The sequence below is a fragment of the Cryptotermes secundus genome, unplaced genomic scaffold (genome assembly GCF_002891405.2).
Source record: "Cryptotermes secundus unplaced genomic scaffold, Csec_1.0 scaffold63, whole genome shotgun sequence".
Taxonomy (NCBI): Eukaryota; Metazoa; Arthropoda; class Insecta; order Blattodea; family Kalotermitidae; genus Cryptotermes; species Cryptotermes secundus.
Window position 1 is genome coordinate 376,954 of NW_019725836.1, and position 16,493 is coordinate 393,446.

The 16,493-nt window shown below is 40.4% G+C and overlaps 1 protein-coding gene across 5 annotated transcripts in view; it reads right to left on the reverse strand.

Moving 5' to 3' along the window:
• LOC111863507 (EH domain-binding protein 1) overlaps positions 1 to 16,493 on the reverse strand; it is a 70,922-nt gene that overhangs the window by 21,645 nt on the left and 32,784 nt on the right. For 4 of the 5 annotated variants that reach the window (XM_023849864.2, XM_023849863.2, XM_023849865.2 and 1 more), the window contains exons 16-18: positions 12,005 to 12,124; positions 5,286 to 5,400; positions 798 to 907 (exon numbers count right to left, since the gene is read on the reverse strand). In XM_023849864.2, the coding sequence (XP_023705632.1) occupies positions 798 to 907; positions 5,286 to 5,400; positions 12,005 to 12,124 (345 nt within the window). The remainder of the gene's footprint in view (positions 1 to 797; positions 908 to 5,285; positions 5,401 to 12,004; positions 12,125 to 16,493) is intronic. The other variant, XM_033751094.1, reaches the window with a different exon arrangement.

Sequence of the window (16,493 nt, forward strand, 5' to 3'; positions counted from 1 at the left end):
TAAAAGTGTTCAACAATCTGCCACAAAGTATTAAAAACTTGGGCAATGATACTAAAAAGTTTAAATCAGAGTTAAAGAATTATCTACATGCTCATTCCTTCTACTCTTTAGATGAATACTTCAATGTAAATAGAGAATGATGTAAAATTAAGTTATATTAATTTTTAAGCTAAAATTGCCTGTACTTATGTATGTAACCTTTTGACTTGTTCTGTATCCAAAGGTACTAACCTGCTTAGGATTTATAGAATGTAAATAAATTCAATTCAATTCAATTCAATTCAATTCAATTCAATGGTTTCTAACCATATATTCATGGTTTATAAAACAATACTGTTAACTGCCCACATTATACAACACCAAATGGCTAGAAGATTAGAGAATAATATTAATAATAATAATAATAATCATCATCATCATCATCATCTCAACCNCAACCACCACCACTATCATCATCATCATCATCATCATAGTGACAGGGTGGCCCAGTTTTACCCCAGGCACTGGGTTCCCTTTTTGTCGTCTCCTATGACTCGTAGGGCTATGGTGTAGGTATTCTAACCCACCTTGACACAGGGAATGACTACAGAACGGTCAACTGAAAACGATGTAAAAGCTGTTGTGGCCTGATCTGAGATAATGAGATAGCATTTGGTTGGAGGCACTGAGGAAAACCACAAAAACCGTCAGTCTGAATAGTTGGTGATCTGGTGAAGATCTGAATCAGGAGTGGTACAAATAGAACTGCCTTGCTTGGCTGAAGACCACAACAAGAAATTCCACAAACTGTTCAATACCTTGTTTCCGACAGACCTGTCACTGGGAGAGAGGGGAGACTGCAGCCTGTCAGGAGACGAAGGGTCAGAGCTCAGAGGGCTTCCACTGTCAGCAGGAACTGTGTGTAAGTCTGTGAACATGGAAACAAATGCCTTAGCCTTAGTCGTGGTCAAAATGTTACATGAACATACAGATGACATCAGCATCGAACATGACACTGTGATTTTCACTGGATTACCATCGGACAGTGTGAGGTTAAGGTTTAAGGCCCAAAGTTATTCGTAAATGCCAGCATCTGTAGTAACAGTGCACGATTTTACTTACAAATTTATACATTCAATAACCATGAAACAAAACGGATTTTTTTAAAGAAATGTCTGCTCTATAATTCAGTGTATTTCCTGTATTATTAAACCACAGATTCATTTGTGCAAGAATCTTGAAATGTGTTACATATCCATGGTCTTATATTTTCATCACAAGTACACCAAACTTTATGCCTAGAACTATATTTCTTTCACCTACTTACAATAATAACATGTTGTACATGGTGCAAAGTATTTTTTGAAGTAGATGGCTTCCCAGCTCCATATATCCATTGAAAATCTTTGTTCTCACACACACACACACACACACACACATTCACAACATGAGTTCATTGCACTTTTAACAAACCCTTACTTTGTTGAAGCATATCTGACATGAAATCATTGTGGTTTTTCAAAAACATCCCGTCAAGCAAAACTATGCTCAATATACTGCATATAAATAGATATGATAGTGGCTAATCTCACAAAAACGAGTACTACCTTCTGCGATAAAATGTTATACAGTCTGGTAATGTTCATCAACGTTCCATGGGAACTTACTGCCTCATCTTCAGGGTACAACAGCAAGCCTGACAAGTGCCTGTTTCTGTTCTCTGGAATAAACCCATGGAAAAGTAGCTTGCCTTTAAATTTTACAATTTCTTTATTTGTTGTGAGGTGCTAAGTATGATTGCATACTGTACTTTCTGAGACGTCTCTCGTACGGTAGGCTCTTATGGAACCATGGAACAGCAGAAGAATTTCCAATATCATGTGTCAAATCATCACACTAGTTTACATTGTTCCTGCTGTTGCAAAAATGCCTAAAGAAACAAAATATATTATCACCTATTTAAAAAATACACATTGTTTTTAAATCAGTAGAGATATAAATATGTTAAAGCCATATACCTCAGTTCAATTTGTTTTTTCTGGTCAGTGTGGTACCCTTTCCAAAAATTTTGATAGTACAATTACCCTCCTTTACCTAACAACCATTTTAATCTATTTTGTTTTTAACCTATAATGAAATAGCGGAGCAGACAAAAAATATGGTAAAGCAGCAGCAAATAAGCATGCCTCCTCTAAGGAACATGACAGCAGAACACTTGAAGAAGCTGTTAGGAAACTTCTACCAGAGGACTCCACTCTCTGCAGAGCTTCCAGGAACTATAAAGCTTCATGGCCAACACTCAAAGAAATTGTTGTCAAGACAAGTCAAAATTTGGTATTCAATGCAACGATCTGAAGAAGCCTGCAATTGGGAAAATTTGTAGACTATCTGCTCTCTCTTCTGACTTACAAACTACATGATGCACATTCAGGAAAGTTGTTTCGGACTTAGAGAGTTTTATGTTTGAAGCCTAGCACATAGCTTAGCACAGAAACATGGGACCACCAACAGGTTTAACCCAGAAAGTCACAGATGCTGGTTTCCAAAAAATCAGGTATCACTCAAGGAGTGGTGTTACTCCTGAGATAACAACAGCACCCTCTACAGTTTCTGGGGGGAACACGGTAGTATAGTTGCTTGAGGCTGGAAGGTCACAGGTTCAATTCCAAATGAGGTCCTCGGATTCTTCAACTGACCTAAACCTTCCAGCCACACTATGGCCCTGAGTCGACTCAGCCTCTAACAGAAATGAGTACCACAAATCTTTCTGGGGGTAAAGGGTGGCCAGTGTGTAAGGCTGACAACTTCACAATCATCTGTGAGCTGTCTGTCTAAAAAATGTGAGAGCCTCAACATCTCACAACCCTGCGGACCGCCAAAGCCAGTTACAGGAACAGCTTTACCTTCTAAGGTTTCTGACAGAAATCAAAGTGAAATAATTAAGAACATGAATTCATCCTAAACATTTCCACCCGTGACACATCCAATATGCGCATGACTTGCATGAAGACAATGTCACGTCCCCTTCAGAGAACCATGAAACTGGCCCCTCCTGTGGCCTGCCAGTGCGGTTCTTCTTCCATAAATTCTGAAGACGGTCAAGTTTCCATGACAAGACCTACATCCAGAGCACTAAACAGAGCACTGAAAAGACAATGGGGAATAACGATAACAACATTACCTGTTCCATATGCGGATGGAATTACGCATATGACTTGGAGACAAACATGACAGCAAAATGGATTCAGTGCTCCTGTATTTGCTGGTAACATAACAAGTGTGAAATCCTTGGTGATGATTTCAAAGAAGACATTTTTCACAATGTTAAGATTCATAAAACATGATACTGTAATCACATTTTTATTAAATACACGGTGTGTCCAGGATCCTTTAGGATTCGTTTTTTTTTCCCCCCCCCCTCCAATGCCATCTGTTGGCAAGTTGTGGAATTAAGATTCTTGAAGTTTCAGCTGTGGCTGTCTATAATTTCAAAGAGCAAGCATCGCTGCATCATGTGTTCTGACCTTGAATGTAACAGTACTGTTCTGACGCTCGTTGGAAAATGGCGGTTGAACACACAGCCAACATAAAATTTTGTTTGAAGTTAGGCAAAATAGCCGGAGAAGCATATGAAATGATGGAAAGTGTGTACAGTAGTGATTCTTTGAGTCACTTTAACATTTTCCGATGGTATGCTGTATTTCGTGATGGCAGGGAGGACACTGAAGATGCTCCATGTGCATCAAAGCCGAGAACAAGTCGCACTGAAGAAAATGTGAAAAAAGTGACCGAAATCCTTGCATCAGACAGATGTGTTTCTGCAAGACTTATAGAGGAACTTTTGGGAATACCAAAAAGTACTGTGCATCAAATTTTGACCAAGGATTTGGGCAAACGGAAGGTCTGTGCGTGGTTTGTACCGCACGTGCTGTCAGGCGATGAGAAACATGCCAGAGTGGAACACTTCAAAGACAAGTTACGGTCAGCCCAAAGTGATACAAAATTTACAAAATCAATTGTTACTGGTGACAAGACATGGTGTTTTCAATATGAGCCTCTCACAAAGCGGCAGAGTGCAGCGTGACTGAGCCCAAAGAAGTCGAAACCAAAGAAAGTCCGCATGCAAAAGAGTCCAGTAAAGACACTGCTAACCGTTTTCTTCGATTCCAAAGGAATCATTCACAAGGAATTTCTGCCAGAAGGTCAAAGAGTGAATTCTGATTATCTCAGAGTCCTCAATCGTTTGTGGGCAAGAATTCTTTCAATTCGACCTGAATATTGAGAGCAAGGTTCCTGGTCGCTCCTCCATGACAATGCCCCACCCCACAAATCGAAGATCATGCACAATTTTTTGGCCAGAAAAGGGATCATAGTCCTTGATCATCCTCCATATTCGCCAGATTTGGCTCTAGCAGATTTCTGGTTGTTCCCAAAAGTTAAGTCGGTGATGAAAGGAGACTGTCACAACACCATCCAGGATATCCAAAGGGAATGCACCACAGTTTTAAATGTGATTCCACAAAAGGAGTACAGTTACCGTTTTCAAAAACTTTTCAATCGATTCCAGCTACGTATTGATTTAGAAGGAGACCATTTTGAATAAAAAGAGTGAAATTTTGAAAATAATTCACGTATTGTATTTTTAATGGACACACTGTGTACTGCAATCACAATGATACATTACTTATACATAATAAAATTAAGCACAGTTAAGATATTTCATGCTACTATAGGGTGTAGCACTGTTGCTATAAGATGATCATGAGAAGGAACATACGCTGTTTGGTAACAGCAGGCATATATGTCAACAATATCCAGACTATTGCTTGGCAGCTGCCCATAATAAGAACAGAGGAACTGGTGGGGCTGGTGTTTCTGTTGGGTCCATCCTGGGGCTATATAATAAGGACCTCAGGCTGGCTCAATGCGAATTGAGAGAGTTCAGTTATAGGATATTCACTGCACAGGAAGGACCTGAGTGCGTGAAGCTGAAGAATCTCCACTGATACCAGATTGGTATCTACCAGACTAAAGCCCATCTGCTCTACAAACCAAGGTATGTCGTCACTTGTGCATGTAACCTTGTGGAAGAATGTCCTGTGTAAGCATGCCCAAACTTCCTACCAGGATATAAATACCAGAAGTATGCTGGAAATACGGTGCAGTTAAATTTGTAAAGACAACATAGGACCTACATCATAAGATGTATACACACGCACATTCACAGAGCAGAAGTATACATAGTACCACATACCAGAAGACAGTATATGCAGTCAGCAGTGTGAGTTTCTAACTATTTAACTTACTAGAGCCTCTTCCTTGATCAGAATGCAGTGTCTGTGTCCCGACAACACCCATCCTTGCTTCTGCGATCAGTCTCCTTGCGCGCTCCCGGAGTTGCTGCTGCCGCTCCTCTTCACACTTTGGAACACAATAAATTATTACTGTACACACGTGTTCTATGAACTGCACCACAAAATGTTAAACCAATTTCCATTGTTCAGAATTATTGTGGCAGACAGAAGAGTTCCTCCCCGTGGGCTACTACCCTAATGTGGTGGGGAGCTCTGTGTGCCCAGAATGCCTGGAGAGCTATGCCAGTGGGGGGTGGGGGGGGTGCAAGAAGAGGAGGGGCCAGATGAAAAGTAGCCCCTGGTCCTACATGTTGGGGTTGACAGTGGGGCCCATAGAAATTAAAAACTCAATGACACATAGTGGGCGGAGAATTTAAGAAACGGTTAAGAAAAGGTTATAAGGATGGGTTATATTTTCTTACTTGGAATGTAATAAGTTTACTCAGGACAAGAGCATTAAATCAATCATGACAGCTGAAAGCAACAAGATGGATGCAAATAACAGAGACGAATAGGCACAAATTGTAAAGGAGGGAAAGTTCTCAGGGAATAGTAGAGACAAGGAGTAAATGAACAGAATGAGTAACAAATATCTGACAGTACGCTGGTGAATAGTAAATCTTCTACTAATCATCATCATCATCATCATCATCATCACCTTTACAGCAGTAAGACTACTGAGTCCTCCCATAGAGCTTCTTCCTTTTGGGTGACACTTTTAAGATTTTTCCTACCAGCTCTAAATTCTGGTGGTCTTAGGCAATTCGTTTTTTATTTCAAGCTGCAATTTGTAGAATATCTTTGGTGATCAGGTGAAGCAGGAACAGAGTGGCAGGGTATGTAGCAAAGGCATGGAAGAGATTTCAAATGTTTACATTTTAGCTGCAACAACAGAAAACAAGATGGCCTCTCTAGATCTAGGCATACACTGGAAGATAAAACTGAAATGATTTAAGCAGGATAGGGAGATGTGCCACGGATCCAACTAAATAAATACCAGTGCTGGGCTCTTATAAACATAGTAATAAACATCTGGATTCCAGAGATGAAGAGGAATTTCTTGACCACTTGACCAACTGCTGTTAGTGACTTTAACCAAACACAGTGGTAAAGTGATACATAATCCTCCTTTGTATACAGAAGTTTCAAATTCAGACCTTGATCTCAAGACCGCTAACCTGAACTAAATTTACTGTAATTAGGAAATGACCATCTCCTTCCACACCCTTCCAATTCATTATTCACTGACCATCTTATCACTCAGCGCTACCATGCTGCATTGAACTGGGGACCTGCATCTCTATCTTATCTTGGTGATAAAATTTATTTCCATTCTTGGTGTACTTGTCTAGTAAAATCAACACAGCGGGCCACAAACACATACAGGACAACATTAAAGAACCCTCTTCTCGAGAACGACAGGTGGCACACATCCAGTTCCCATCAAAAGAAATAATAAGAGAGACGACACGAACCTGGTTTACGAATTCCAGTAGACTCTTAACAAATTAACTATAAATATTTTAAAGTATTGGAACGGCCGCTGTAGTTGTAAAGACATTAGATTTTACAGCCAATTGCATATTATTTATATTGTATGTATACATTTTAACTTTCAGAACATGTACTGGAATAGTGGCTTCTAACTGTATTGATGTAAAGGCTTCCCTCTGAAGACTGAAACATGTAAGGGCATGAATAATTGAAATAAGAAAATCTTAACAATGTAAGATGTGAGGCTTTCACGGCGGTGACTATGAAGAACGCAGTCTTCTGGGANGTCCTATTTAACTTTTTCATTTCATCCATTCATTTAGCAACAGACAGCACAACACCATAAGTGAAACAACAGGACGCCTCAGACTTCTTGTTTGTCTGGTGCCTCCAGATATGATATGTGTTGACCTTTCTGGCTTCTGCTCACTGAGGCCAGAGTGCACAATTTATGTCTGAGGTTGGTGCTCCCATATTGGGCACACTTAGGTCCACTACAGTTTACACTCCGGGGTGCCAGAGTCTGAATCTGGTCCTGCATTCTAGCAGTTCACTTAAGTTCCTATTCCTGCAGCACATATTGTATTGCTACCCCTTATGACCACTGGTCATCTCAACTGAGTTCTGTCTCACTCCTGCACTTCTTAGCGTCCTCTCTTGTTGCTCTTTCTGTAGTTTCTTGGGGTTGGGTGAGACCAGCCACTACTTGGCCTACTGTACCAGTCCCAGATGATAGATGATGATCAGTGGGACAGGAACTGGATGGGGAAACCGAAACTTGGCCCCATGCCATTTTGTCCACCATAAATCCCACATGACATGACTTGGGATTGAACCCGGGCCTCCACTGTGGGAAGCCAGTGACTGACCGTCTTAACTATGGCACAGTCTTCCTCTTTATATGTAGTCATACATATTCCTACTTTCTGCCACTACTCCTTATTCTCGCATCCTACTGTCCACCTAATGCCTATTTATATGCATCGATATTCCTAAACCTCCTTAGCAGCTCTGTTCTTTCACACCTCCGTATGTGGCTCAATATCATTTTGTGCTACATATATGGTGAATCCTGTATTCACTCTTCCTCCTAACTCCCCCCCCCTTTCAGTTTCCAAACTCCTATTTTCCACCATACTCTTCTTCTCCTGGCTTCCTTTCTACATAGTCCTGTACATCCCTCCTCAGAGTGGACACTGTACCCCTGCCACACACAGCTGTAATATGGCCTCCACACCACAGGCAAATTGGGATATTGGACTATGCAATATCTCAGCATTGGCCTGAAGGGGCAGTAAAACCACAGAAGAACCTGTCAGGAAAGTAGGCCTATTGGCTAAGAAACAAACCCAGTTTCTCCCAAATACGAAGCAGAAAAGCCTATTACTATACAATATGATTCAGTATTGTTTTGTTTGTTCAGTAAGTCTCTTTGACCAGTTCAAGTCAGAGCAATGACAGTTTATATGCAAGGGTAAGTCAATAAGTAAGTTACAAATGGATACAGAACTTAAACAAATAAGGGTACTGATTTGAAAAATGCTTTTATTTCTCAATATAATCTCCCTGTACATTGAGGCACTTGTCCCATTGTTTCACAAGCCCCTGAAAATCAGCACCATAAAATTCTTTGCGTTGCTGTCGGAACCAGGCGGTGACTTCCCTTTGTATAGCTTCATTATCGGGAAAATGTTCAGCCGAAAGATGATGTTTAAGAGGGCCGAACAAATGGAAGTCACTTGTAGCAAGACTCATCACCTGTGACAGTTCGGGATAGCATATCGTGTCCTTCATCGTGGTAGTGATTGAGATGCTGTAAAGCCAGACCCATTCTTTGCATTTTGTGGTGGGGTCAGCATGCATGGCACCCATCATGCACAGACTGTGTGAAAACCTAACCTGTCGTGCATTATGAGGTACACCATGCTGTGTGAACAACCAATAGCAATGGCTATAGTGTCTATACTTACCCTTCTGTAGGGAAGTCACCACCTAGTTCCGACAGCAGCCCAAAGAATTTTATGTTGCTGGTTTTCAGGGGCTTGTGAAACGATGGGACAAGTGCCTCAATGTACAGGGAGATTATGTTGAGAAATAAAGGCATTTTTCAAATCAGTACTCTTGTTTGTTTAAGTTCTATATCCATTTGTAACTTACTTATTGACTTACCTACATATAATAATTTTATTATAAATTATAAATTTGGATTTAAGAATGGGTTGTCACTTCACAGTATGGTATGTACGACTGCCCAGCGCATAATGTTCAGTACAATGATCCCCTAGATGTTGGTGACAACAATCTGCTTATTATACAAATATTATGCTGGGCACTATCCATTGTCTGATATACATTTAAAATACACAACTTGACAGAAGCTCAGTGATCCTTCCAATGATCTCAACCAAGCAGGAATCTACAGCCTACACCTGATGGTAAGAATGGGGCAATTTCTTAAATATACCTAAAAACAAATTATGTCTTGAATAAAATTCAAGCTGATCAGCTAGATCAGCCTGATCAGAAACTGGATTTGAGGATCCTGGAGAGTGAATACTAAGATTATAGTCTTCTGAGATGTGACACTGTGTACTGTGGCACATCAGCATCAACATTCCAGAGAAGTATGCTTCAAGAAGGGAGAAACAGTCCATCTGAACACTGTTTGTTACCAATCTAGCAGACTGCATGGTGTCACATCTCAGATGACAGTAGTTTTACCGTTCAAAAGATAACCTAGAATCTGTACAACTTCATTAAACAAACATTTTACACTGCATGCAATAAACCCTCGCTAATCTGGCGTAACTGGGGGGGGGGAGGAAGTGGCCATCTGGATTAGTGAAGCAAAAGGTAGCCCTAAAAGGCAAAAGAACTTAGAATACAAATAAATGGTAAATTTAATTATATAAATAGTGATGATGAAAATAAATAAAATAAAATATAATTGTACAGCCTTAATTAAAAAATTATAAAAAGATAATACATTTATTCATCGACAGAAGACTCAGAAGTTGTACTTGTTTTAGGTTTGAAGAAACTGTCTTAACAGACAAGTTACTCATCTGCCTTCCTAAATACCATGTGTCTTTTTAAAGTATGTACTCGACTGTGAAGAGCGTTTTTCATTTTTCATATTTCGATCTGGATTATCCAACATATGAAATAACTTCAAGCAGGTTAGCAAGGATTTACTGTATATATTTTACTATACCAGGCTGCATTTTTTGGTGGAACAGTTATAAAAAAATGTATTCAAGTTTAGCTACGCAACTGTGCCGACAGGAGTTGTTGATGGGCCCACAAGGTGATGTACAAGTTAACGCAAGTTCTGGAAGCATGCATTGCATCTGTCTTCAAGGTCAAAGAGATGGTATGCAACTGGCACAGACAGCGAGTCTCACAAGGAAAATCAGGTTCAGATATAGGCCTTGAGAGAAACCCAGAGCTAACCAACGGTGGCAAAGGTCTGCTTGTTTAACATCTCTTTGACCCTGAAGACAGAAGCAGTATGATCTTGTGGGAACATCCCACTTTCTAACACGCAGCTTAGCCGGTCTAACAGACAATATTTAACTTCTGCCCAAGCCAAGTCAATGTCACATTGTGACCAACAGTCGTATTTATAGAGCACTCACTGTCTGGCCCACCAGAAGATAATTGTGGGTGCTGGCCAATCAGTGCTCACAATCACAACTGCACCTCTAGCTCCGCTCAGCAAGCATGGTATAAAGGCAGGGCTCAAAACTCGCTATGATCAGTTCTTCTTCAATCGTCTTCACTCTGCTGAACACAGCTAACGTAGCTATGCTGACGTCACGAAGCAGCAGCTCTCCAGCAATCAACACTGAGACAGCAGACTACACCAGCACATGCACTGCAGTGCCAGCCCAGCTAGACTCCACTCTCACGCCGACTCATAACCGCTGAGTGGCCATAAAGAAGGACCGGACTATTTAGCTAGGCTCGCCACTATCCTGCCTGCTTGTAACCGCTTAGTGACCGTAAAGGAAGGCCCACACTAGTACTAGCATACACATGGTGGAGCAAACGGCCCTTCTCAGGGCCCGCAAACTTGTGAACTATATATATATATATATATTGAAACGGCTTCCCAGCCATTCTGTACATTTGAGAATAATATATACAAATGTTATAGTTTTACGTGTTTGTCTCTTGGAACATCGACATCCCACAATCTGCCCAAACACTGGTACATGCCTGCAAGACTACTGAGTGCCACAAGCCAGAAGACATAAGTGTGTATGATGAAGCACTGTGCTTCTGCAAACAGCAGAAACCACAGTTGCTGTCCTGACTGCAGCAGACATCAAGCACACACTGCCGCATGCCAAAGATGGGGGGGAGAACTGGCGAAGAGGCATCACAGCAGGCAAAGAGAGGCTAACAAGAAACTTGCACACTATTCACTTTGTGGTTATGGCATCTCTTGTAATGTTCTACACATGGTAACCAAGTTCTTTTAACAGTCTTACCATCAGCTCTCACAGAACTGATACAGTGGCAATGTACTTGATATCTTGAAGAGAAACGACTCTCACTCATACCCCATGAAGTCCAAAACAACGGTATCAGTACTGTCTACCAGACTACATGGTGTTATATCCCAGAATACCATAATGTTAAGAGTAACTATTTTATTATATCCTCCCTTCCTTTTTGCAGAAGAAAACTGATAATGGAAGAATAAAACATCAGTTGAAAGCAAAGGGAGAAATTGTAGAAGTGTTTCGAAACATCTTCACAAGTCTGGACCTCATGAGTTGCAAAATGGGGAAACAGACAGGGATATCACATTCTTATATTCCTAAACATATTCAGTAACAATCCCATCATCTGATCAACTGAAGGTTACTGCATGCCATTTCCAATCCCATCAAGTGACAATCTGTTGCCACTGCATACATATAAGTAATTGTCTCCTAGAGTTTTCACAAAAATAAAGATAAATTTTAAGTGCAGCTTAGAGAAGCCTGATAGAGCCAACACCTACATCAACTATCAACTGCTATCCACTTGTTATTTCAAATTTAGTAAATTAAGAATCCAATTTTCATGGAATAATGGCAGGCCTGCCCAGCAGTGGGAACACGGCACAGCATACAGACAGCTTTATGACACTAGCACATGTTTCACACGGCTCACGGTGATCTCACCTTGACTGGCGACTGGACTGTCACTTGAGAGTTAATGCCACGGGCAGCTGCTTCTCTTCGTGCCTGTTCCAGCAATTGTCGAGCTCGCTCTCTCAGCTCATCATGGCGAGTTAAAATATGCTGGCAAATTGTAAGTTGTACACACATCACACACATGTTAAACATAACACACAAAATTAAGAACAAAGTTTAAACTGGGATATCTGAACAAATGAGGAACTGAGTTAAAATATCAGGCTTGTTGAAATGAAATGGTAAAAATAATCTCCACAGGCACTGGGGCAGGAATCCCACTGATGCACCAGCCAAGGGATTCTGGGCCACTGCACTGCCACAGCCTCAATATCTTGAGCCAACCCAAATCTACAGGCCTTACTGATGTCCTGAGGGAGTGACACACATGGAAGTCACACAGTGACAGATGGTTCAAGTGTGTTCTGTACACCATCAACAGAAAATGTCCCACCATGCTCACAAGGACTCACACTCCTTGTGGGACATTTTCTGTTGATGGTGGTACGAAGGTTCCAGAGGGTTTCACAACTGTGCTGCACCATGAGAGTAACATCAGTATCACAGTCAGGCTGTGAGCTCGGGTGATACAAAGACGACAAGGCCACAGTGGTACCAGCAGCAGTCTAGGGAGTCTTTTGTGGAGGGAATCCATCAGCTGGTTTATCAACAGGATGCCTGTCTCTTTGTTGTATTATAATAGGAATGAATGAAGACAGAATCCTGAAGAATGTTTGAAGTTTGATACCAACAGAAAGTGCACAAACGGAAGATCAAAACCAAGGTGAGAGCAATGGGCTGGGAAAGATGTCACAAGGAAGGAAACTGAACAGGAGCTTTGGGCTGCCAGAGAAGAGCAACATAAAGGGGAAATAATGAGCTCAGAAGGATTTATCATACAAATTACTGTAGCCTCAACTGCAGACAATAAAGACTGTAAGATACATTGGAACAGATATCTCATTCCAATAATGTGAAGACCATGCCATAGCTCAGGCATTCAGTTGCCTCGTTCCCACTGCACGGTTTTGGTTCGATTCCAGGTCTGGTCATGTGGGATTTATGAGTGACAAAATGTCACTGAGGCAGGTTTCCTCTGAGTACTTCTGTTTCCCCTGCCAATTTTCATTCCACCAACTGTTTCATATTGATTGATCATCCTATTGTTAAATAAATAATAAACAAACAAAACAATAACCTGCGAAGAATAACATACATTATACACACTCAATACATATGAGGGATTATGTGATGCTTTATGAAGAAACATCAAAATTAAAAACAAGGAAAGAAATATGGCAGAAATTTTATATAGCAGTATCGCTGCCTATTCTGTGATATGGGAAGCAGCACTTTAAGGGCACATGAGATTGAACTGTGAATGAAGATATTAGGAAAGAGTTAAAAATACGACCAGTACAAAATGAGATAGATGATTAAAGACAAAACCAGACAAATTGTCTGGACAGAAAAACTGATGGAAGAATTCCAAAATACTTTCTAGAGTATAAACCAAAAGGATGCCAAGGCCAAGGAAGACCTTGAAAGAGATGGAAGTAGTATGAGAAGTCAGAGAAGACTTGATGGCCTATACCAGGAAGTTAAAAACATTTATTGCCATCTATGGAAGCTGGAGAAACATACAATGTGGTAAGTGTTACAGTATGTAAAAAACATACAGAGAAAAGAGCCTAATTATGTATCTGATGTATTCTACTGATAAAAGCTAATGATATGTAGTGTCACCTCTACATGTATAAGCATGATATGAGACGTATATTTCAACATTCCACTACACCATGCAGCATGCATATATTGTCCCAAAGCCTCAAACACACACAGACAGACGGTGAACACCAACCCCTAACATACATCACTTAAAAGTAACAAGCTGCTACACATAATAGTAACACTGAAATGCTGGACATACTATAATAAAAGCAGGAATCTGCAAACACTCACAGAAGAGATCCCTCAATCACATTAGTTTCTTAAATACTATATTATTATTACAGGTAGAACAGACAATCAAATCCAGGATTGCCATGGCAAAAGCTGCATTTAGCAAGAAGAAGAATCTTTTTACCAGCAAATTGGACTTAAATTTGAGGAAGAAACTAGTGAAATGCTACATTTGGAGCATAGCTCTGTATGGGGCTGAAACATGGACACTTAGGGCAGTAGATCAGAAACATCTGGAAAGTTTCGAAATGTGGTGTTGGAGAAGAATGGAGAAGATCAGTTGGACCGATTATGTGAGAAATGAAGAAGTGTTAATTAGAGTCAGTGAGCAGAGGAATATCCTACATGAAATAAGAAAACGGAAGGCTAATTGGATTGGTCATGTTTTACGCAGAAACTGCCTTCTAAAAGAAGCTATCGAAGGAAAGATAGATGGGCGGATAGAAGTGACAAGAAGACGAGGAAGAAGACGTAAGAAGATGCTGGATGACCTTGGGGACAGAAGAGGATACTGTCATTTGAAGGAGAAAGCTCTAGATCGCATTAAGTGGAGGAATTGTTTTGAAAGAGACTGTGGACCTGTCGTCTTGACAGATTACTGATGATGATGATGATAACAGACAGAACTAGGAGATCAAAGATTAAAACAGTACAGACAGATATCAGAGATAAACATAATACATACCATACACACATGTACACATGAACACAGACACACACAGAGCATAGCATCTGTTCAAAATTCAGCAGAAGTCCTTTCACCACTAATTCTTCATATACAAAATACTTCAAGAATTACAAAATTAAGTACAAATAAAGATAACAATAATACAATAAGGTGCGACCACAATAACACAGGCCCCAGGATACTCTGTCATCTGGTTGTAACTACTTGGTGCAGGGGCAGGTTTCTTTCATGTTTTCCTTCACCACTTTCACACTTCTGTCTCCTTCCCTCCTTTCTTCTACAGTCCTTTACCATCCCTTCTATTTGGCTATCCCATCATCATATCTTTATAAAACTTGCACGTTCTTTTAAGACTGATTATAAAATAAAATCTTAAGATCCAGTGCTAGTTTGCTGACAGTAGTGCTAGCATTATTCCACCTCATACATGGTGTGTCCAGGATCTGTTAGGACTCATTTTTTTAATTTTGCCATGCAATGCCATCTGTTGGGGAGTTGTGGCATTAAGATTCTTGAAGTTTCAGCTGTGGCTGTCTATAATTTCAAAGCGCAAGCATAGCTGCATCATGTGTTCTGACCTTGAATGTAACAGTACTGTTCTGATGCTCGTCGGAAAATGGCAGTTGAAGAGAAAGCGAACATCAAATTTTGTTTGAAGTTAGGCAAAATAGCCAGGGAAGCATATGAAATGATGAAAAGTGCATATGGTAGTGACTGTTTGAGTCACTCAAACATTTTTTTATGGTATGCTGTATTTTGAGATGGCAGGGAGGACACTGAAGATTCTTCATGTGCATCAAAGCCGAGAACAAGTCGCACTGAAGAAAATGTGAAAAAAATGACCAAAATCCTTGCATCAGACAGATGTGTTTCTACAAGACTTATTGAGGAGCTTTTGGGAATACCAAAAAGTATTGTGCATCAAATTCTGATAGAGGATTTGGGCAAATGGAAGGTCTGTGCACGGTTTGTACCACACACACTGTCAGGCGATGAGAAACATGCCAGAGTGGAACACTGCAAAGATAAGTTACAGTCAGCCCAAAGTGATACAAAATTTATAAAATCGATTGTTACTGGTAATGAGACATTCTGTTTTCAATATGAGCCTCTCACAAAGCGGCAGAGTGCAGTGTGTTCCAGCCCAAAGAAGTCGAAACCAAAGAAAGTCCGCACGCAAAAGAGTCCAATAAAGACACTGCTAACAGTTTTCTTCGATTCCACAGGAATTTCTGTCAGAAGGTCAAACAGTGAATTCTGATTATTATCTCAGAGTCCTCACTCATTTGTGGGCAAGAATTCTTCAAATTCGACCTGAATATGGAGAGCAAGGTTCCTGGTCGCTCTTCCACGATAATGCCCCACCCCACAAATAGAAGATCATGTGCAATTTTTTGGCCAGAAAAGGGATCACAGTCCTTGATCATCATCCGTATTTGCCAGATTTTGCTCCAGCAGATTTCTGGTTGTTCCCAAAAGTTAAGTTGGCGATGAAAGGAGACTGTCATGACACCATCCAGGACATCCAAAGGGAATGTACTGCAGTTTTAAATGCGATTCCACAAAAGGAGTACAGTTACTGTTTTCGAAAACTTTTCAATCGATTCCAGCTATGTATTGATTCAGTAGGAGACTATTTTGAATAAAAAGAGTGAAATTTTGAAAATAATTCACGTCTTGTATTTTTAATGAACACTGTCCTAACAGAACCTGGACACACTGTGTATGCTTCCATGGTCACCATTTCAGGATTATGGATAAGTACAATGTAAGGTGGCCTCTAGTGGCATGATGCTTATGCCACATTCAACGGAAATGCATTACTGG